Below are 24907 nucleotides of genomic sequence, written 5' to 3'. Positions count from 1 at the left end.
GTGAAATGCCTCAGTCACAATAAAGTTTGCAGTCATCTCCTCCATCCTCCCATCTCAAAGGCCCAACTCTCCATGAACTGACTGCACAAATGCCTTCGGTCATCGACGTCTGAATAAGGCAGAGAACTATAAAATCTAAGCTAGGAACAGTGAGCACTAGTCCTCATCTTAAAACATGAAAAGAATGAAATTCACATGCACAGACGACAGAAAGAAACAGATAGTTTCCTAGTTGGATAAACATTCTGAAGTTCACAACAAGTCCATTACAACATATAGCGCCTTTAACTTAGTAAACGTCCCAAAGCAAATCATAGAGCGTAATCAGACAAAACTTGATACTGAGCTAACAGGGAAATATTAACACAGGTGACCAACAGCTTGGTCAGAGGTAGTTTTTAGAGGAAAGGTGAGTGAGGGTGGCTTTTAAAACAGACAATTGAGCTGACTTTTCAGATTAACAACTTGTTTTCTCAACATGAACCACTTCTAATTTCCACAACAGCCTTTGATCAAAACAACCCTTTAACAGAAGTCGAATTCTTGATTAAACTAGTCTTTTGTTGAAACTATCAAAAGTTTGAGTATTCCACAAATATTCCAGCTTCTGCTATTGGTTCACAGCATCAAAATCCCAATTCGGTATTAATAGCTTCTTTAATCCTTTCGCTCTCCAGCTACATTCTCCATCCCAGGTTGGTCTTGGTGACTAGAACGATGTCACTGAACTCCAGTAGTTCTAAAGTCACAAGATAATTACAAGTGAGGAAGGCCATTCAGAAGGACCCTCAAGACCACCATACTGTAGCATTTAATTGTTTCTTAATTAAGTCCAAGGTTTTCACTTGTACTACTCTATCCAGTAGTCCATTCTCTGTATTGTTGACTGTATGTAAAGGAACTTCCGACATATCTATCCTAAATTTGCCGGTTTACTAGTTTGGGTGATGTGTTGCCTGCTTTCACTGATTACCAATAACTCCTTTCTTCCTGCCCTACCCCACCCCCAATCTCCCATTTAGTAAAATGTTTTACTGAACTCACTCAAGTGGTAGGATCTGGAAAAGGGGGAAAAAAAAGAGATCACAGATATAAAAGTTCTTCATGATCTTCACTGAATTTGAATTACAATACAAAGAGTACAGGTGAAAACTATCTGGCACACCGCTCAAACCTAAAGCTGGAGATTCTTTATTTTGCAAGTCACAAAACAAATGAGCAACATTAAATTCAATTTTTAATTAGGTAATAAAATATTTCACAACATATCGGTGCGATGGATGTGAAAGCCATTAACACATGCTGCATGGACAGGATAGAGGCCATCCTTTTTAAGTTTCATCAGCGAGAATAAACGGGATGAGTACTTATTTACGAGATCCTCCGTTTTCTCTTTAATATATGCACCTGTGAATATGCACACAGGCTGGTAGAGCTGTTGAGTTGTGAGTGGCTTAGCCAGTCACGTGACGTTCACAAGACTCAATAAAACCCCAGCCAGTTGGGTTCATGGGATCCACGATGAGGCAGGTGGTTGTGAGGCTGGTGGATGAACTGGTAATGTGTAGTGTGATTGTTAAACCTTTTGCTAATAAACCAACTAGTTCTTAATAGCAATGTGCTGCCATGAATTCTGAAGCAAAGAACCCATGAAGCAAATACATTACACTCTCAATTGTGTTTTACCTTCATGGGTCATTTTCCAAGCAAGCAACTGTTCAGATCTTGCTCCTTCAATACAGCACCAATGCAGTACAAGCTTGTTTCCTTTCCACACCACCTCCCCACCCTCCCAGCTTTCTTTAATGATAAACTGGACTGCAATGAAGCTTCATCGGCACCTGCCAAAGCTGTGATGTACATTAGCTGTCAATTTTGATTCTGGTAAAACCCGCAATAACTGTGTTACAATGACTAATCATTTTCTGTGAGTGCTATCATGAATCAGTGGCAATTAAATGCACTAGACAACTGCCCTAATAGCTTAATTGGTATGTGCGCTGACTGCTGTGATACGGAGCCAGACAGACTACGAGGGTCTCAGGATTCATGTGGTCCGGCAGCTGAGATGACGGCTGGGAGCCTACAATTTGCCTCAACGTTCCTGGGCTAGGGGGGGCGGGGGACAAGAGGAACCAGGGCTCCCACTTTTCAGTAAAGTTGTGGGTGTCAGGGGTGACGACAGGATCAATTCAGAATTGAGATCAAATATTAAGAATGGCAACTTGGAAGAATGGCTGCCGCACACTTGGGACAATAAATTTAGAGGGAACATTGATTGAAAAGAGAAGGCTAAGGGGTGAAGTAACTGGAGTATTTAAAATTATGAAAGGCTTTGATAGAGTAGATAGTGTTTCCGCTTGTGGGTTAGAGCAAAACTAGAGGCCTTCAATATAAGATAGTCACCAAGAAATGAAATTGGGATTTCAGCAGAAACGTCTTTATCCAGAATGGTGACCATGTGGAACTCTCTATCACAGGGAGTGGTTGAAGTGAACCGTATAAATGCACATATAGGGAGGCTAGATAAGCATAGGAGGGAGAAGGGAGGAAAGGGTTATGCTGATGGGATTAGATGAGGAAAGATGGGAAGAGGCTCGAGTGGAGCATAGTCGCGGTATGGACTGGTTGGGCCAATTGGCCTGTTTCCGTGCTTTATGTCCTATGTAATACACCACAAGAGCCAGTATCTTCAGGAGATGAGAATAAAATCCAAACACAAGAAACGTCAATTTTATTACCCTCAATTAATAGTTTCAGATCCCACTGCTCGTCAAATTTGCTTTTATATTTGTTTAGTGGCAGCTGGTGTGCTTGAACCTGATGCACGGGATTCGGGCAACATTTTAGTTTTTTTTTTATTATAACTGGGCGTACCCCAATGTCTGCCTCAGAAAATCCATCAAGTTCACTTTGATGTCACAGGCTGCACACAGCCTGTGTGTCGGGAGTGATAATATGGCAGCTAGCCCAAAATAAAGGCAGCTGTGAACCATTCAGCATCACAAAGCTGTCCAAGGACAGAGCGGCCTTGAGCAAACCATCAAAATTCATCAGGTTAAACCTTCAATTTGTCTTTCAAAGCAGTTAAATAAAGTCACACAGCACCAAGCCGGCCAAGGAATACCCCTATTTACATTCTCCTTGTGGAAGAGTCATCGGAGTAGAAATTGCATGTCATCATTCGCCAGCCAGAAATCTGATGGGGCTCCATTACAATGCAATTACTCTCAAGAGCTAGAACTGGAGAGTATTTATTCTGAGAAGTTTAAGAACCAGAATTAATTAGACCAGGCTACTTCAAAACAGATAGTTTCAGGTTCACAATTTATCTTGGTCGTTGTGACCGATTGCAGACTCCATGTCGTTAATTCACTGACGCTTAATTATTCTGAACAGCAAAATAATTTTTTTCCCGCACTCAAAAGTTTTTGAGTGGATCAGTTATTTTTCTTTTATCTAATCTTGCTTTTATATAGACAGCTCTTTAACTTGGTAAATTGCAAGCCATTTATTAGTGACAGTTAGTGGGAAGGTTGTCCTAGGAGGAGATTGAGTAGTTTGGGCCTATTCGCTACGGAGTTCAGAATATGGAGAGGTAATGTGATCGAAACGTACAAGATTCTGAGGGGGCAGAAGCTGAGGGTAGATGCTGAAAGGCTGTTTCCCCTGGCTGGAGAGTCGAAAATTAAAAGGGGCACAATCTCAGGATAAGGGTATGGTCTTTTGAGACTTGAGGAGGAGAAATTTCTTCACTCAGAGGGTTGTGAATCTTTGTAATTTTCTATCCCAGAAGCCTGTGGATGTTCAGTCGTTGAGTATATTCAAGGCTGAGAATGGTAGATTTTTTAACTCTAAGGGAATCAAGGGATATGGGGAATGGTCAGGAAATTGGAGTTGAGGTCAAACTGTGTGTACGTGTGCTAAAAGCATGATAAGAGTATTTGGTTAATTTTTAAGGTTCTAGAAATAAATTATTGCTCTTTTGGTTACAGTGGGCCCTCAAGTGTGATAACACCATCCTAAAACAGGAACTGTAGAAGTCTTCAAACAATTCTGTATTTTGTAACACAACATGGTAACTATAAGAATCGGCATTATTTTTTCCAGTAAACAAGGGAAGTTATCTTGTTCACTCTACTGACATCCAGAATTCAATTTTTATTTTATTTTGTAATGTGGTCTCCACCCATATCATTGTCCCTGTGTGCAAATTTCATTTCCAGTCTCCTCCACTAGATATGTTCTCATGTTTTGCTCAGCAATGCCCTGATTCTCCCAGTCTCCAATGTTGCCGAGAGATCGAGCAATTCTACATAAGATGCTGGATAAATGATGGGCTGGTCACCAACTAATCTTGAATAACTCCCAAATAGTGGTTCATTGGATTGTAAAAGTGTGGACTCAGTTTGGCTGCTCAACAATGAGCAGTTTGTTAAATTGGAAAAAAAATGACTGCCGCACATGTACGTGCAGTATCCTAGGGATATCATTATTTTCAGAAAGGGGGCAGATATCCTTATCATTTACAAAGTTCCCAGGTTACCACCTTGTGGGGAGATAGGAAGATTGGGCAGCAGCTAATCTGGCTGAAGAGATGAATTGTTTTATAATATTAGGCCAATGTTTCGATTGGCATTGGGAAATGGACATTCGATCCTATTTATCTTTTGTAAGTATTCCTGCATCGAGCAGGCATATTTCTCCCTCGGCCACAAAATACTTAGGATTTCAGTCGAACTGATTTATAGAACTTTCTTGTATTATTTTGTCTTCTTAATTTTCTTCCCTCCTCTCGCGAAGGCACCGACCCACGTCAGGGTACAGGTCCAGAGGGTCCGTCAGCCCTCAGACTCAGTCCAAGGTATCAGCTTTTGGCCCAGGGTGGGCTGTGGAGAAAATCACAGCAAGCCCAATCCGCCTTGACCAGACATCCAGCATGCGGTATCACATGAGATTCTCTTCAAATTAGAACTAGGCCATTTAGGAGTGAAACCATGGATCACTTGGTGCTGCAAATTGGCAAACAATTGTGTGTTTGTTGGGGGAGGGGGAATAGAATGGGAGGGGGAATGGGAGAGAATGGAGGAAGAAAGAAAGATGAGAAAATCAGTTGGACTGACCAGTATAGAGTGACCCTCGTGCAGGGCTCATTATTGTGACTATCACGACTCTCTCATTAGCCATCTCTGCAAATGCAAGTATGGAAGGAGAGATACTCACTGCCTCCAGAGGTAGCAAAAGCTAGCACCTCAGAGTCAGGTACACCGCCTACAATGTAGGCTTATTAATCAGCAAGGTAGCAAAAGCAAAACCCCATTCCCCAGTAAGGGAGCCAAGCCCTTTAGGAACAGAGAGGGGAAATACAGAAAGAAAAGAAAAAAGACTTGCATTTATATAGCACCTTGCATGACCACCAGACGTCTCAAAGCGCTTTACAGCCAATCAAGTACTTTTGGAGTGTAGTCACTGTTGTAACGTGGAAAATACCACTGCCAATTTGCGCACAGCAAGCTCCCACAACCAGCAATGTGATAATGACCAGATAATCTGTTTTTAGTGATGTCAATTGAGGGATAAATATTGGCCAGGACACCGGAGATAGCTCCCCTGCTCTTCTTCGAAATAGTGCCATCCACCTGAGACACCAGATGGGACCTTGGTTTAATATCTCATCCGAAAGACGGCACCTCCGACAGTGCAGCGCTCCTTCAGCACTGCACTGGAGTGTTGAGGACCAAAAAAAGTGGCTCACACCTCCTTTCTGAAGAAAGCTCAAGTATTATGTTATTACCTCCAAGGTCAAGTCTCACCATCAACAAATAATAGCAACTTTAACTTGCTATGGAACATTTTTATCGGTCTGCTGAGAATTTTTTTCGTGCAATTACACCAAGGACACTCGCTGCACATTACTGGCAACCTGGTATGAAATAGTGACAGTTTAAATTAACCCGGTGCCAGTTTAATAGATGGTTTATATAACCCTTTATCCCAAAAAGATTTGTACAGTTGCCACCTCCACAGGTTTTTCTTCGATCTTTGCTTTTCCTTTCAGTTTAAAAAAAAAATCAGTTGGCTTCTCAGTCCACTGGCTTGGTCCGTTGATAGGATTCACACCTCGGACAGAGGTTTAGCACTGAAGCCACACTCTAGGAGTTCAGCATATAATCTAGGTTGACATTTAAGTGCAGTACCGAGGGAGTGCTGCAGTGTCAAAGCTGCCATTGTTCCGATGAGCCATTACATCAATACCTGGTTTATGCAGACATTAAGGATACCATGGTTCTTTTCAAAGAGCAGAGTGTTCTCGGGGTCCTGGCTAACACTCTTCCCTCAACCAACAGCACTACAATGATTAGTTGGTCATTCATCGCATTGCTCTTTGTGGGGTGTGTAAATATCTGCCATATTTGCTTACACAGCAACTTAATTCACTTTGTGAACCATTTGATATTTAAATGCAAGTTATTTCTTTAGGAGAGCACATCCCTAACCCAACTCACTCTACTCTCTCGGGGACAGCAATAGTTCTAGCAATGAACCATCACACCGCTTTTGTAAAGTAGGTTGGACTTCTTGGAGATAGAGGCGAGAGTGCACGTTGCTGCAGTGCTGGCACAATCAAAAATTGTGCCACTGGCTGAGGAACAAATTAAGAAAATGTTTTTATTCATTCACGGGATGTGGGCGTCGCTGGCAAGGCTGGCATTTATTGCTCATCCCCAATTGCCCTGGAGGTGGTGGTGGTGAACCACATCTTGAACCGCAGCAGTCCGTGTGGTGAAATGGATGCCAAGTACTTTCCTTTCTCTATCTCTGAAAGTAGAGAGTACCTCATCCTCTATGTGCGTTACATGGTTTGAGTGTGTCACAAAAGTAGTGATTCTCCCCAAAACTGTCCACAACATGCTGCTCCATCACCAATATTTTGATTATACTGATCAAATAGGAACTCCAAAGATGTTTTAACATTAAAGATGTAGACAAGCACTTGTGTTGGACACAATAGTTTCTCATGAGCGAAGTCATGCTGACATTCTAAAAGTTGGGAATCTCCACAAAAGGAAATTTGTACGCATCAAATTCCAAAATCCCAAGACTTTGAGCGTCTTTTGGGTCGAATTTGTGTCAAAGTGCCACTGAATTACAGGAATGTTTACCTTCAGCATTTCCAGCAGACACCCTCTTACCACCACACCAATTTTATATATATATTATATAGATATATATTTACAACACAAGTTTTTCTAGTGCTACACTTAGTTTGTGTTGGAATGAACCAAACTGCCAAGTCAGGACAGCACAAAAGAAGCAGCTTCGAGACAAGGGGATGCAGGCTGAGAGTACTAAAAGATAATCTAGACCATCAGGAGGTTCTTCTTCACACAAGGAGTGATCACCGCCTGCTTGGTAGGGTAACTGAGATGGAGCCTGGAACTGTAGTGAACAGCTGTGGTGATGTGGAGAAAGCCTTTCTGGATGAACGAGCTGTGGTCACCTTCCTCATATAGGTCTTATCCGCTGATCTCTATTCTCAGATTTTTTTTACAATTCAATCACTGGACTTGCTTTAAGGCCAGTATTTATTGCCCATCCCTAATTTCCCTTAACTGAGTGGCTTGCTAGGCCATTTCAGAGAGCAGTTAAGAGACAATTACATAGCTGTGGATCTGGAGTCACATGTAGGCCAGACCAGGTAAGGATGGCAGTTTCTTAACCGATAAAGGAATGAGAGGTTATGGGGAGCATGCAGGGAAGTGAACCAGAGTCCATGATCGGATCAGCCATGATCATATTAAATGGCGGAGCAGGCTCGAGGGGCCGTATGGCCTACTCCTGCTCCTATTTCTTATGTTCTTATTTCCTTCCCTAAAGGACATTACTGAACTAGATGTTTTTTTCAACAATCCGTTCCTTTCACGGTCACCAATACTAACATGAGCTTTTTTTTTTAAATTCCAGAATTAATTAACTGAATTTAAATTTCCCAGCTACCGTGGTGGGATTTGAACTTGTGTCTCTGGATCATTCGTGTAGGCCTCTGGATTGCTAGTCCAGTAACATGATCACTCTGCTACCGTATTGTTGGATCTGCTATGCTTTTTCAACACAACTTTAGAATGAAATGAGTGGGAATGGGCCACTTATGCAAACGTGATGGAGTTTCTCGTCTCATTATTTTTGATGAGAGAGACACTGTTTCAAATTACCTGCATTTTGGATGTATAGTCAACTTACCTGTCCAGCTGGTCACCTACCCCATGAGGTACAACATATTCCATAGAGGTTTGTAATATGTTTCTGATTCAGGGACCTAAATGGACCTGGACAGTCTTTAACTCAACCCAGCAAGCAAACACATTCTTGTTTGTAAACTTGTTTTATTTGAGAACTGATGAAAAGTAGAAAACTATACAAAGTAAAAAAAAAATACATGTATAATTTAACCCCAAATATAGAAAGTCAACATGCATTGGGTACATATTAAACTAGAAAAGTAGAAAGAGTAAAAAATATATCTTTACATATACTGCAAAAGCTGCATTTCTGGTAACAACGAATATCTAGTTAATAGTCAGTTTTGAGAAGGACAGTGACAACATGGAAATGGCTAACGTATAACGATAAGCCATCAGCTAACGGTCTTGTTAACTTCATTTAACCACCGCCCCTACCCCCATATATCCAGGCAACCATGTTAAACAGTATTTAAAAGAACTTCAGGCATCTCTGAGTGGCTATGACTCGAGATTGCAGCCAGGAAACCTTCCAAAAATGCATTCACTCAAAATATTTGTTCCAGTGCACAATGAAATCAAGCTTTATTGCAAACCAAGCCAACTCTCTATAGCACTTCAAACACCTTAGAGCATTTAAATGGTAACACGACTACAAACTCAAGTCTTGGAAAAATTGGTTATGATAGTAACTTTGCCTCAAAACTGATCATAAGGCAGATCTTGGATACATTCAGGGAATCGTCAAATACCTCGAGAGTTCATCTGAAAGAATCCCAAGTGTAGTCAGACCACTTCTACAGCCTAACACTGCACGGCATACTCAGCAAGGTTGATCCAAGTGACTTGGAAAGGATATGTCGAAGGACGTCAATTAAAATCGCTCAAGAAACAAGCTGCAGCCATGCTGCATCTTCCAAGGCCCACATTACTCTGTTCTCTGCTTGTGCGCCAACAGTTAACACCAGTTACACTACAAGATCATGACAAATTAAGCATTAGGATGTTAAGGAATACAAGGCCATTTGAATGTCTTCAAAGATACCCTAGCATCTTGAAGAAAAAGTAGATAAAAGGGTGGAATAATATCACAGCACACAGAGACTGCAAGCTTGGACTCACCCATCCTAGTTTCCCAAATAAGTTGGACCAAGCCATGCCATAGAATGAGATGTGACTAGATCATGCCACACTGCAGAGCAGGAGTAACTAGGTCTGACCACAATGGTTTGACTACAATACCGGGGCAGCTCAGCTCGCTAAATGATAACACAGCTCTCAGTGCTTCTGAGGGCTCATCAAGGCTAAAGAGGCCAGTAATTGGGGGAAAAAAATAGTCTAACCTTTGATCCCGAGTATTTGTAAATCAGGGTTTAGCATAGACCAGATACAGAGAATAGCTGAATCTATTTAGCTCCAGTTTCAAAACTGGTCTGATTTTGTCTTCATATTTCTCACATCAGGCATTCCTGTGGCCTCGAGTGACAGAAGCAGTTTTGTGCTGTGGATTTGTTCCCATTAAGAACCGGGCTGAAAGTTTTGAAACTCACTTCATGTATGATTCTTACAGCAAGCAGCTCAGGTAAGTTTTAAGCTCAGGTCCCAGAGCTGAAACGAATTTCCCAATATACTGTGCGCCACTAATTCCGACTGCTTCAATATTTGTCCATGAATATTGGCAAGACAGATCTGGCAATCGAATATCCATTACCAACGCTAGTAGTGCAACGCTCAGAACTTAGAAGACAGCAAAGCTTCCTGATCAAACATGCGCTCATCCTCTTTCACAGCAACAGATAGCAACTGCACCATCTTTGCTCAGTGAAAAGCAGGAAACTAAAGACCAGTTAGCCTAACATCTGTGGTTGGGAAAATGTTGGAGTCCATTATTACAGAAGCAGTAGCGAGACATTTGGAAAAGCAAAATTCGGTCAGGCAGAGTCAGCATGGATTTATGATGGGGAAGTCATGTTTGACAAATTTGCTGGAGTTCTTTGAGGATGTAACGAACAGGGTGGATAAAGGGGAACCAGTGGATGTGGTGTATTTGGACTTCCAGAAGGCATTTGACAAGGTGCCACATAAAAGATTACTGCACAAGATAAAAGGTCACAGGGTTGGGGGTAATATATTAGCATGGATAGAGGATTGGCTAACTAAGAGAACAGAGTCGGGATAAATGGTTCATTCTCTGGTTGGCAACCAGTAACTAGTGGGGTGCAGCAGGGATCAGTGCTGGGACCCCAACTATTTACAATCTATATTAATGACTTGGAAGAAGGGACTGAGTAACGTAGCCAAGTTTGCTGACGATATAAAGATGGAAGGAAAAGCAATGTGTGAGGAGGACACAAAAAATCTGCAAAAGGACATAGACAGGTTAAGTGAGTGGGCAAAAATTTGGCAGATGGAGTATAATGTCAAAGTGTGAGGTCATGCACTTTAGCAGAAAAAAAATCAAAGAGCAAGTTATTATTTAAATGGAGAAAGATTGCAAAGTGTTGCAGTACAGCGGGACCTGAGGGTACTTGTGCATGAAACACAAAAGGATAGTATGCAAGTACAGCAAGTGAGCAGGAAGGCCAATGGAATCTTGCCTTTATCGCAAAGGCGATGGAGTATAAAAGCAGGGAAGTCTTGCTACAGTTTTATTATGTATTAGCGAGGCCACACCTGGAATACTGCATGCAGTTTTGGTTTCCGTATTTACGAAAGGATATACTTGCTTTGTAGGCAGTTCAGAGAAGGTTCACTCGGTTGATTCTGGGGATGAGGGGGTTGACTTATGAGGAAAGGTTGAGTAGGTTGGGCCTCTACTCATTGGAATTTAGAAGAATGAGAGGTGATCTTATCGAAACGTATAAGATTATGAGGGGGCTTGACAAGGTGGATGCAGAGAGGATGTTTCCAATGATGGGGAAAGAGACTAGAACTAGAGGGCATGATCTTAGGATAAGGGGCCACCCATTTAAAACAGATGAGAATTTTTTTCTCAGAGGGTTGTAAATCTGTGGAATTCGCTGCCTCAGAGAGCTGGGACATTGAATAAATTTAAGTCAGAAATAGAGTGTTTCTTAATCGATAAGGAGATAAGGGATTATGGGAAGCAGGCGGGGAAGTGGAGCTGTGTCCATCTTATTGAATGGCGGAGCATGCTCGAGGGGCCTATTTCTTATGTTCTTATGTAATCTATAGAAATTTCTAATACTTGTGTTTTTTCTTCCCAAGGCTGCAACACAATATCAAAAAGAAACGGCCAGTGTACTGCCTGCTAAAATGGTTAGCAAAGCAATTTCATAAAACTGCCTAAACCTGTGAAAAAAGACCTTTCCTTATGTCTGTCTTGTGTTGTCTCGAATCGGGGCATACAACATGGACACAATGTTGTGCCAAATAAATACCGCTTCCCAGTATAACGATTTCTCAGTTTAATGAGCACATAAACTAATAGTACAACGCAAACACCTCACTTAAGCTGCAGGTAGAGCGGACTACAGACTAAGCAACTCAGAGAGACATCTTGATACTTTGGCGATAAACAGGATAAAGTGTTCTAAGCTCCAGTTGTTTAACAGCTGTTTTTTTTTTTAAAAAAGCACCAGAAATACAGCTTTCAATCTCATTTTAATAACTGCCAAACACTACGTGTAGACTTTAACTAGGGGTTGCTCTTGCATGCAATGCGTATAAAAAAAAAGCTACTCCAATCAATCCCTGTGACCCCAAAGTCAAAAGTAAAATACAAAATGTTTTAAAAGCAAAAAAAAAGTTCTTTTCCACAATTACAAAACATGCAAAGTCAAAATAAATAAGATATACAATTGCATACAAAAAAACATCAGTTCTGGAACACTGAATTGTTTTATCACAATAAAATTGGTGTACATAATCCAGTTTCTTTTCCAAAAAAACACAAATTTCATCTGTTTTAGCTTACAAAAAAAATTTAAGGAAAGAAAAGTAGCCAATGAGTGCTGAAGTTTTGACTGAGGGGCCAGCTATGCCATTCCAAAGACAGAAGTAAAAGCTTCTGGTTCTGCTGCTCCAGTTTAAAAAGTACTTATAAAACGCCAAAAGTTTGCTGCTTACACTTGCCTCGTCTACCAAAAGTTACTTCTGGCTAAATGCAATGCGTCGTTTCCAAAACCCACACAAGTCTAGATTTCAACCGGGATGCAATGCATTGTTCTGAACCTTGCTCCAAGCCAACTCCAAGCAAAACGATTACAAGTATAATGCACCAACAAAATGTCTCAAGTCTTGCTCCAAAAACAGGACACGGCATGCCCCATTCCCAATCCCACACCAATTCAGAGACAAACACTGTAAAACAGCACTACATCCGTACAAATCTGGATCCCAAAAAGATCGCACAGCATCAATCCCAAATCTACACCAATCTGGATCCAACCATATTAAGGATTTATTCATTTACTTCTGTAGCCGCGTTCAATTAGTTCCCAAATAAAGCCGAGAATGGCATATCTGGTCAAAGTTTATTGTAGCTTCTCTACTCCTAAAAGTGAATCTTATTCCACCTCCAAAATACAAGGGTCTCGCCCCACAGTCAAAATCACCTTCAGTGCAAGCATACCAACAATAAAGCGAACCAGAATACCATCGCTTATGCTCAGCAGAAATCACGGTGGAGAAAAGTCTAAATCCTGCAACTTAAATATTTAAATTGATGCTCCATATATTTTTATTTTTATATACAGATCCCTCATTAGGGCAGCAGTATTCAAAATCGTACCAAATCATGCACGTTATATAAATAATGTAAAAATTGTGGACTAGTAAGGTATTTTTTTTTTAAAAAAGAAGAAATTTAGGCACACCAAAATCCAAAGCCTGAAAGATTTGTGCTCTAGTAACCAATGGTATCAAATTTACTAACAAAAAGTGCGAAAGTGAAAGGCATCAAGCATTGCCTGACTTTAGTAAAAGCTTTAGAAATCAGATACAGAATTTTACTACAGTGGGTCAGTCCCACTGTGACAAATGAGTGAGGTTGTAACTTCCAACAAGGTAACCTATGATCAGAGCCCAGAGAAACAGAATTGACTGGACCACAATTAACACTAAGGCACAGGTCATTTTACCAGGAGACAGAACGTGGAATGTGTCCAAGCTGATCTTGCCCTCTGGCGAGACAGCGAGAGTACAAATCCCAGTTAGATTTAATGAAGGTATACCTTTCTGCATCACTCTACCAAGCAGCCTTTATTGCAAGCAGGTTGGCACCTAGGCAAGTAACCATCGGCTGTATCATGTAGGCCTCCCAATTGAGATCATGGAAGAGAAAATATGGATTTTGGGGTCTGGGAGAGAGAAGTTACCGTGCCATTTTAGACAAGGCCAGAATAGGAAAGTGCTATATAGAACCAATTTTTAAATAGTACTCAGAATTCCCATCAAATGTTGTCAACTAGTATTTCAATAAAGCATAATGGAAGACCAGGAATTGATATTCAGCTGCACTGTAGGCTTCATTTCGCACCCCGCCCCCCCACCCGAATTCCGAGGAAGGGTGATGTCAGGTTATGTCTACAGAGATAACAAGGGTGAACTACTTGTGGTTTATAGGTCTGTCACTGATGGCAATAGTGGTAGGGACAATGAGATGATTGACATGTATTGTATATTAAAGCATATTGCCTTAAATACAACACGAAGGACTATAGCAGGATGGATAAAATGCACAATGGGTGATACAGTTCCCTAAATCACTTGTCCCTGAATGTTTTGTCACTCAGTAACGTGCACCCAATCATGCGTTCTTCCTCTTTTGAGGATAGTCAACAGGTGACAGCAACACCAGTGACTGCAAGAGGAAAAAGCAGGGGAGAGATAGTTACAGCATGACAATTTCAATCAGATGGGCTTGTCACAACTTGCCACTAACTGGAAGCTGAGATGGAGAACAAAAAAACAAGTATTCTTCGCGTCAACTCATCCAAGCAGGTTTAATTCTTAATTAAGGCTTTCCTTTCAGAGCTCTGTGGGATCTGACACAAGGAAAAATTCTAAGACTAGTCCTGCGCATGATATACTTCCACAAACCTCGCTGAGAAATCAACAGTTGAATGCGCTGCACTGAAATTTTAAGAAACACTATACTATAATTAATTACTTACTCAGTCGTTAAAAGTTTTAACCCTTTTATATTCTGGACTGCACTTTTCATTAATATCCAGATATGCAATAACTTAACCTTAACTACATACATGGTCTAGGAACCTTGGAGCTATATTGCACGTCACACTTGGCAGAAGTTAAAACAGTCGCAGGAATGGAATATTTCCTAGTTGACTAATTTGAGTCAGCCATTTAGATAGCAATGCTGATTGCACCTTAATACGATATATACCCTGTGTACGTGCGTGACTGTGACCAGTGGGCATTCATAGCAAACTCTGGCCCCAATGGCTGAGCAGGTAAAGCCAATGCCTGGAAGGTTCCAGGTTTGATTTTTGGTCTGTGCTGAATCAGTTGATCGCAACCAAAGCAACAGTCAGGGTGGTACCATCGAAGTCAAATTAGGGGGAAGCAAAAGTCTGCAGCATTTCCGTTGAATTACTAGCAGTGACCCTGCTGGAAATTGAGCGAGCACATGCGTGGGAATGGGGTGTTCTGGGTGAGAGCGGAATCAGGCTCAGTCTATAGTCCTCTAATCAAATTACTTGACAAACCGTATGATGAGCAATGTACCAGAGAGCTGCTGGCACCGAGGAACTGCACACCAGCTGGAGGTAGTGGCCCAAGCGAGATTATCTTTTAGGTTTTGTGAAAGGAACATAATAAAGAATGGATACTCAGTTGGGGCAGTGCATATATACACTTTCTACTCTTGATTAACTTGAAGGAAGTAATGTAATTAGCACAGCAGTGAGAATTTTGTACTTAAAATTTGAATGAAGCAACTTTTCATTAATAGACTGCACTCAGCCATTTAAAATATATTATATCCAGTCTGTTCAATTCAATAAAACAACTTGAAATTTGAGAGCATGTTCTGGCAAAACCTGTTTCTCCAATACGGAATACAATGCACTCAGCACCAATCTTACACAAGGCAACACAGAGTTGGTGGCTAGTTCACTAAATTTCAGGCAATTTCCAGAGATTGTGCCACAAATTGACACAGCTTTTCTTAAATTTAAAATCGAAGATATCAGCAGATCTGATCGAAACGTTGACCCTACACAAATGGGCCCATCTCACAAAACAGTCTGTGGCACGATATTTACTGGGACGGCTGCTCCACAGTTCAAAAAAGCCTCCAAATACTTGGAATTGCAATTTTTATTTGGTACTTTTACTGAAGCCAAAGAGTTATCTGGTAATCCTAATGAACCAAGGAAGTTTGGTAATTCCATGAGGAAATTTCAGACTCGTAAGTACAGTTCGCACAACTTCCAAAGATGACTGTAACCCATCCCCTATGTACAAGGTTGCACCTGTATTTGTATTGTACCACAGCAGGAATCATTCACACCATGTCGTATTCAGCTGGCTGACCTCTCAGTTCCAAACTCTGCACTCTGTGGCTATTACACAATTCAATCTATAGAAAAGTACAGCTTACAACTAAAAAAAATTCACTTGTCTGAAAGACAGCATTTCTGTAAGAAATCACAGCATCCGTCAAAGGCCATACATAACGTAACATGTGAGATAATGGAGTGCATAATACAAAAATAAAATTGTTGACAATTATTTTGGATGTATTAAATACATAGAGCAAGAGGACCGTAGAATAATTCTGTCACCAAATAATGATGATCAACTCGTGTATATAATGAAATTCACCTACTGTAAACTGCAGCTCCATTTTACAAGTTGATTAGAAACCTATTGATCAATTTAATCAGCCGCATCATAAAAATAATCAATGTGTGACAGATTACTTCGGTGGAACAAATACTTTGATTTTAGGGTACTTGGGGGGGTGGAGGGGAGCTCACCAGGTCAAAGTTGAAAAGTTCTAAAATTTGAAATGATCGAATAAAAATGCTAAGCATAAAGGAAACGTGACTGCATTAACCTCCTATACAGTAGACCAGTCAAAACAGCTGGTTTCAAGTTGTTTATTCTCCGATGGTCAGTGCAAGCATAAAATGCAGAATGCAGGATAGGGAAGAGTTACAAGGCTGTAATTCAGTCAAGGAATTCTGAAAGAGTGCAGCTCTCGAGTCTTAGAACCCAGACTGAATTATAGCTTTTGCAGTAAACATCAACTTTATAGGATGCAAGGTAATGGAGAGCAGAATGGTTCCGTGTCCAAATGCTGTACAATGGCTCTTGGATGTTCTGGGTGGTGACAATTAGCTAGGAAGGTCCGACATTGTCAGAAATGCACAACGGGCATTTTCTGAAGACGGTGATGTGGACACATCTAGGCGGGGAATTACAAGACTATAATGATATAAGACTGGCAACGGTCCATATCAAATTGCACAAGCGAAGTTTGAAATATCTGATCCCTAAGATTAAGTTACAGCCTAGCAACAAACTAATTGCGGGCATTTTCTACAATATTAACAATAATTTTACAAAATAACGTAGCTTACTTGCTGTTATTGCAGAGGCCTCGCTGAGTTCGATGGTCGTGAAGATGAAGCGGTGGAACGCAGAACCTAGATCATTTCTGCCAATTGTGACAGTTGAAGGGACACCGCAAGATCTGTAGCCCACAAGGTTTTTTCCTCTCCTTTTGCTGTGTTTTTACTGCTCATGTAAACTATTTTTTTTTTTTAAACACACATGTACCTTATTGTGCAGGAGTCCACACAGAGTTGGGGAATATCTTGAAACCTGCCCCAGTGACCTTAGAGCGCACTGTGTTAGCACCGACCATGTGAAAGGCTACACAAACTGCGCACAGGTGTACACCATGTTTTTGAAAACAGCATTCCTCATGTAAGTTCTGACCAGAAATCCTTCATAAATTTTAGATAGGTGAAGCAAATTTCATTTGCCGGTAGTCAAGTGTTGATCTTTCGTAAGACGAGAGGTAGAAAAAAAACACCATCCTGTTTTTTCCCCCAAGAAGAAAAACAATTTTATCTCTGTTGAAGCTGCTTGATAATTTAAGTGCAACTCGAGCTCTTATGGCTTTCAATGGTCATTGTCAGCATTATTGCACTTTTTTCTATGCAGCTTTAACAGACTAGCGCTAGAATTTCTTCCAGACATGTCGATCTTTTAACACGAGAAACTATTGGCAAAAGAGCTCCAACTCCATTAATCTGGCAAACTGTGTGTATTTGCAGTTGTATTTAGAAGTCACTGGTTGCCGCTTGGAAACTTATCGTGGGTGGTGTGTGGAGAGTAGGTGGGGCGGAGGGGAAATGGATATTGCCAGCGCCAGGTTAGAAACAGGCTCAATTACTGAAAGAATTGACGCTAACCTGTTTCGGAGTCGTTGCTCTCAGAGGAGCTGGAGTCACTGCTACTGTCTGACTCAGAAGAGCTGCTGCTGCTTCTCATTCTTGAGGGGCCTCCCACATCCATGCTTACGTCATGCTTCTCAGCTGTACAAAGAGAATTATCAAGTAAGTAAAATGGACAGAGTAATCCGCTCAAGCCTCAACATAACTAGATTACAACAAAAGTTGCTTCACGCAAGCTCTTGTGTAACTTATCACCTTAGGGTTTTGTTGATTGCTAGTGATCAAAATTTTCATTAACACTTGTTCTTGAGACAATTACTTCATATATCAAGCTGAGTCACAGTACCTGTAGCAGCCACATTGGTTTTTAAAATGGGGATTTTACAGTAGTCAAGTTCTGTACTTCATACCTCCTTAAATCATTCACAAAAGAATAATATTGAAGTTTACCTGCTTAAAAGTAGTATATTTTTAATAAAAGTTAAACCACTTGTCATGTTCGTATTCTTGTTTCCAAATCCCTCCATGGCCTCGCCCCTCCTTATCTCTAATCTCCTCCAGCCCCACAACCCTCCCTCTGAGATGTCTGCGCTCCTCTAATTCTGCCCTCTTGAGCATCCCTGATAACTGCTCAACCATTGGTGGCTGTGTCTTCTGTTACCTAGGCCCCAAACTCTGGAACTCCCTGCCTAAACCTCTCCGCCTCTCTTTCCTCCTTCAAGATGCTCTTTCAGACCTACCTCTTTAACCAAGCTTTTGGTCACCTACCTTATTTTCTACTTATGCGGCTCGGTGTCAAATTTCTTCATCTAATACTCCTGTGAAGCGCCTTGGAACGTGCTTATATAAATACAAGTTGTTGTTGATGTTATTTACTGCACAGTACATTACGCCCCAAAGAGCAACATCTTTCGTCAATGTGCTCACAATTCAGTGCACACCACATGAAGCTCGTATTGAACCATCTCTCATTGTACAGCACAGCACAAATAACCTGCACCATGTCTTCCTGTCCCCTCAACACAAGCGAACTAACATTTCCTTACTCTAGATGAAATCACATAACTCGAACATTTAATATTGTACCCCTCCATTTTTTTCCCAAAATTTAAGTGGATTGGGAATGAACAATAAGGGAACGAAGGCATGTGCAACACTACACATCACGGGCCAATTAGGGTAAATCTTTGCAAATGAGTGTCAATTTTAGGCTATGCGCACACAACCTAAAATGTCAAACAGGGCCATACTTTTGATGATTCTTCCCTTGGCTTCCCTGCTCTAGGCTAACAACTTGAGACCGTGAAGTACAACAAAAGAATCTCTTTCTCAGGATACTCCAAATTCAGGAGACCTCCCTAACAACATTCTTAGAAGAGTTAGACTAAAATCACAGGACAGGTCAATTATTCACATGAAAGTGAATAATTTAGATAAAAGATTTCTGGTGGAATGTTGCTCAAAGCATTCTCTCAGAAATCAGAGGGATGGCATCACATTGCTCTTGAACACTTCCTCACAGACTGGTAGGGGGACTGCTCGCTCACTTCCCAGCTTTCTCACCAGCCCGCTCCCTTCCTGGATTTCTCACCAGCCCGCTCCCTTCCCGGCTTTCTCACCAGCCCGCTCCCTTCCCGGCTTTCTCACCTGCCCGCTCCCTTCCCGGCTTTCTCACCAGCCCATTCCCTTCCCGGCTTTCTCACCTGCCCGCTCCCTTCCTGGCTTTCTCACCAGCCCATTCCCTTTCCGGCTTTCTCACCAGCCCATTCCCTTCCTGGCTTTCTCACCTGCCCGCTCACCTCCCAGCTTTCTCACCAGCTCGCTCCTTTCCCGGTTTCTACATTATAAATGAACCCACTCCCGTGAGGAACCGGCAGAACGGACCGTTTCCAGTTCAGTGGCAGCAGTCACGTCATTAATATTTTGTTCATACGGGCCAAAAGGGGTCATCCGTCAAAATAAGTGTCCACAATTGGGAAGATTTATTTCCACTGCAGTTACAGGCCAGTCCCGCCACTGGCCTTTCGTCTAGTCACATATTCAATTGTTATTGGGAATTTTAAGGCCAAATGGAGGCCAGAACCAGGAGTGCACAACTGTGAGGTACTGATCCGGATCTCAGTTACAAAAAGACCCCTCAAATCTCTATAAAAAGGATACCAAAAGAAGCGGGTGATGCGGTAGGTTCGGCACTGTCCTCGCCTGAGGCTGGATTCTATTCCCAGCATTAACATCTCATCTCAAGCAGCTCAAAATTCTTTTTTTTTTTAAATATTAAGATAGGACACCATTTCAAAGTATTCTTCAGCTCCTGCCTACATGCAGGATTACAGATTTTCAAGATTGAGACATTGTGATGTAGATGATGAAAACGTTCACACCTCCTTGATAGATCCGTCGAGTAGCCGAGACCCGGAGGATCCCAGGTCTGATCCCTTGTCTGTGCGGAGTTATTTGATCTCAGCCATAGTAGCAATTGGGCTGTTACAATTAGCATTAATGTTCCTGGATTTATGGAGGTTGGGGGATGAGGGACGTGGCCAAGTTTCCCACATGAAATCATTATTTGGTACATTGGGCAGTTTACCTATTTAGGTCACCTTTTTCAAAAAGGCAAGAGACTAGCAAATGTTGGCATTCAGGGGGATTCTTGTACTCAAATCTCAAAGTTAACATGTAGGCACAGCAAGCAATTAATAAGACAAATGGTATGTTTATTGCAAGGGGGTTGGAATATAAGAGTAAGGAAGTCTTACTGCAATTATAAAGGACTTTAGTAAGACCATACCTGGAGTACTGTTTTGATCTCCGTATCCAAGGAAGAATATATGTGACTTACAGGGGGTGCAACAAAGGTTCAGTAGATTGATTTATGGGATGAAAGGTCTGTTCTATGAGGAGAGATTGAGTAAACTCTGGAGTTTAGATGAATGAGAGATGAAAGGTATAAAATTCTTAGAGGGCTTGATAGGGTAGACAGGCTGAGGCGCCATTTCTCCTGGCTGCAGAGTCTAGAATTAGGGGTTATATAGGTCGACTATTTTGGACTGAGATGAGGAGAAATTTCTTCACTCAGAGGGTTATGAATATTTGGAATTCTCTACCCCAGACGGCTCAAGATGCTCAGTTGTTGATTACATTTAAGGCTGAGATTGACAGATTTTCGGGCACGAAGGGAATCAAGGGATATGGGGATACGGAGGCATAGTGGAGTTGATGTAGAAGACCCATGATCTTATGATAACGGAGCAGGCTCAAGGGGCCATGTAGCCTACTCCTGCTCCCATTACTTACGTTATTATTGCAAAAGGTTTTTTTCCCCCAGAAAATAAAATAAAATCCCCTTGAAGTTTTCTGGATTTGTATGGTTTGTCAACTCCAGCACCTCTTTCAAAACTCGATTTATCTTGGTAACCATACCTGAAAAATAGTTCACTTATTGACCAAATACACATGAGAGAGATAAAACTGATGGGGTCAAAAGATATCCAAGTATGCAATTTGTAGCCAGTTATAGAAAAATACAACATGATAGCAATGCAAGAAATTATGAGCCTAAACTTCATTTTCTTACCACTGCCATCTAGAATGTGCACAAACCCATATGCACCTGCGTAAAAGAGAACCTGAGTCAGAGGCTGGGAGAATGCTTTGTTAACCAGACCATCTGGAAAGTCAGATGTGATAATCTGCTCCCCTATTGCTACACTTAAGTGAGCACTCATGATCCAGTTAACCCTGCTCGGAGTGAATGTGGGCAAGAACAGGGGCAGGCTTACCAGCGTTGGTCTGATGGAAAAGCGTACCGCCACATATTATTAGGGCTCACAGCAAAATAAGGGCCACTTGGGCAGTCACTGAGAAATGCCCATAAGGAGAGCGAAGAAAAACAAAGCAACCTGAAGAGAAGTAATAAAAGCAGAAATGTCACCAGAGCCCTCAACGAGCCAAAATAAATAGCCAACTCCTCAAAAAAGGTCAATATACCACTACCTTGAAATCCTGGATCACCCTCCCTAACAGCATAGTGGGAGTACCTCCACCTCACAGACAGCAGCGGTTCTCAAGGGCAATTAGGGATAGGCAATAAATGCTGGCCTCACCAGTGTCGCCCACATCCCATGAATAAGTGTACTATCCAAAGGTATCATTATAATGAAGGAACTGCAATATATGTTAAGAGCTTCATTGTGTACTGAGAATTCCTAAAGATTTTAGATGTCTGTGGAAAACTAAAGAGAAACTAGCTTAACAATGAAGACAATGTTATATTTATGCTGGCAATTATTGCCCATCCCAAGTTCCTGAGCTACCCAATAGCTTGCTTAGCAATTTCAGAGAGCATTAAAAGTCAGTACTGTAAAGTTGGACTAGAATCATGAGGCTGTCAGAGTCGATGGGATGGGGGGGGGGGGGGGGGGGGAAAGAGTTACATTGCCTGACGGACATTATTAAATCAGTTGGTTTTTACAACAGTCCAACAGCTTTAGGGCACTTTTCCCAGTGACGGTCCGCAAATTACCAGATTTACTGAATTCAATTTCACAACTTGCCGTGATAGGATTCAAAAGCAGGATCTCTCTGGGTTGCTAATCGAGGACCATAATCACTACACTACTATTCCAATCAGTCTGAAATCATTATACACATGCATGCTCTCCTTTAATGACCAATATTTTAATTGTCATTAACTGAAGAATAGTGACATGTGAGGAACATTTTCGCGACCTCCTGTCCTGTGCTACCAGGCTACAAACTTTAGTGGGTTAACACCACGTAACAGGCCAGAAATGGTTTCTTCACACTGCCTCAAAGTATGTTAAGCAGTGCAGTGAGCATGAACCACCGACAAAGCAAAGTGCAAACTCAGCGATTAGCTTACAGACGTTACCATATTCACTGATACAGCAATCCAATACTCTGATAAAGTAGTGCAGGCTGTATGTGGGAGTTATAAGCTTGCCCTTCAACCCAGATTAGCAATGTTTCACTGTACATGAAAAGTAACTTCAGCCAACAAGGTTCATCAGCAGACTGTTCCTTTCTCCATCACATGACACATGCGGACAGTTTCACTGATTGTCGAAGTCAGTGTCTGTTGCAAGCTCAGGGTAGCAGGGCCATTGAAAAGTACTGGTAAATCAGAATGTGCATGTTGTATAGGGGCAAGTGTTAATGAACATTTACCTTGGTGCACTGCACCATCAGAGCTTGCTGAAGGTCTATGTGTATTAGGTTAGATAGGTTGCTCCAGTGTGACAAATTCATCCCTAAAGTATCGCACAATAAAATACTTCACACAGTGACACGGTGAAGTCCCACACCACAATGGTGTGCGAACACACTGCACCAAGGAGAGAAGTATACCTCGAGGTTCGATATTTCAGTTTTGGCTGTATGGTCTGGAACAATGATTTGCACTTTCCACAATGGCTACTCTCGAAACAATAGATGAATCATTCCAGGACACTCATGGTCAGCACCCCAACAGTCAGCTCAAAGCAACACAAGACTAATGAGCAAGTCTCCTGCCCATGCTCAGTAAGGCAATGGTGCACAAGTCATGAGATGGCTTTAATACAGACTAATGGTAAACATCAAGGCCAGCGGTTGTCAAAATTAGTTCATTTCTAAAAAATTGGCAACTATAATCGTACTCTCCATCTATATTTATACATTACACCTACGTCACACACGAGACATCAGTGTCACAGATGCAGAACAAACTTTAACAATGAAAACTCGTCATTGTTAAACCGGGAGCCTGAAACTTAAAACAGTTGGAGATGATTGACCTCAGCAAGTAGCTACCATTACCTGGATTAGCGTATTTGGAGCAGTGGCCCTTTGGAACAAGTTGCCAGCTCGTAAGGTGAGCGCAAATTTGCTGCATACCTTTAACGGAGAGCTTGACTTGTTCCTGGCTGGGGTGGAGATCACAGCATTCAAGAGGTAAGTGGAATACTAAGTAATATTAATCATGGCCAATGTGGCCCCCCAGACTAGTTTTGAGCAGCTAAAGATGTCGAGAGGAATTTTCCAAATCTTTCTTGCATTAGCACTGGGGATTTAAAAAACATTTTTTTTTGCCTCACCCAGGAGATTACTGATGGCTGGGGGCCAGTGTGAATCATGGTGCTTAAAGCATCACAGCTGTTATGGGGCAGGCTTGAAGAACCCAGCTGGTCTTTTCTCCTCTTCATTTTCATATGTTCATATGAACAGTGGAGATTTTAGCAATTGAAAAAGATCTTTTGACCCAACATGTATTTGATTGATCACAGCCCAGCCTTTCCCATCCAACGCATTTTCCAAAATACATCTAGATATCAAAACCACTCTTTTCTATTACCTTTCCAGATAATTAATTCCTTGTATCTATTACTCTCCATGAGAAATAGCTCCACCAAATTCCTTATTTATTGCTAATTATTAAATCGTGTCCCTTATTTTTCCAACCCTATGCTCATGACCTGAATCAATTTTATCAACTCAAATTTGGAAACATCCATTCCATTAAGTCACAAAGTCTCTTTCCCCTAACCTTTCCTCATATAATCAATAACCACATTGACTGGAGTCACTGCAGAGCACGGCCATGCACCACTAAGAGGTATCCTTAGATCAAGGTAAACTAAGGTTTAGCACATCAAGCCTTTTCTTCCATCCTTTACTTTCTTTGTTCTAATTTTCTCCTTCTCTTGAAGGCTTACTGAAGTATGGTTCCAGCCACCCTCCCATACCTTCTCCAAGCAGCCATTTTTCATGTCTGAGCATCAATACCGCAGATTAACAAATTATTCGACAGTGGGCACATACAGCCAAATCTGAAGCTCTCCTCTCCTCTCACTTTACAGCAGGAGTAACTGGAAAACGATCTGGAGCATGAGCCCTGGTTGGTTTTTAAAACCACATGTAGCCCAGGGGCAGGAAACCAACTGCGGTACTCCTACTGCTATTCACGTTGGGATATAGCAGCTCAGCACAGCCCTGGAACTGAAGCTGGAAGACAAGTAGAAAACCTTAGGGACTGCACCACAGGCCCTCTTAATCTACAAAAGAAAATTTTGAAAAATTCACAAACTTATAGTTCAATTTTGAACTCTAACTCATGTTTCTGAATTCCTGGTTTGGGGGGAGTGGGGAGAAGGAGGAAGAGACTGAAATTAGTTCTCTCTGCCATATTGGGTAAAAGCAGTGCCTGGTGATTTACTCCAGGTGGACCACAGTTCTCAGGCTGGATTTCCAGTCTGAGCAGATTTCAGCAAGGTC

At 41.6% G+C, this 24907-nt stretch overlaps 1 protein-coding gene across 10 annotated transcripts in view; it reads right to left on the bottom strand.

Moving 5' to 3' along the window:
- The window catches only part of brd4 (bromodomain containing 4), a 194293-nt gene that overhangs the window by 21682 nt on the left and 147704 nt on the right, over positions 1-24907 (bottom strand). For all 10 annotated transcript variants that reach the window (XM_070867331.1, XM_070867335.1, XM_070867329.1 and 7 more), the window contains one exon: positions 17654-17776. In XM_070867331.1, the coding sequence (XP_070723432.1) occupies positions 17654-17776 (123 nt within the window). The remainder of the gene's footprint in view (positions 1-17653; positions 17777-24907) is intronic.

This window comes from Pristiophorus japonicus, chromosome 24 (assembly GCF_044704955.1).
Source record: "Pristiophorus japonicus isolate sPriJap1 chromosome 24, sPriJap1.hap1, whole genome shotgun sequence".
Lineage (NCBI taxonomy): Eukaryota > Metazoa > Chordata > Chondrichthyes > Pristiophoridae > Pristiophorus > Pristiophorus japonicus.
The sequence above is the reverse complement of the archived record's forward strand: the minus strand, read 5'-3'. Positions and strand labels throughout refer to the sequence as shown.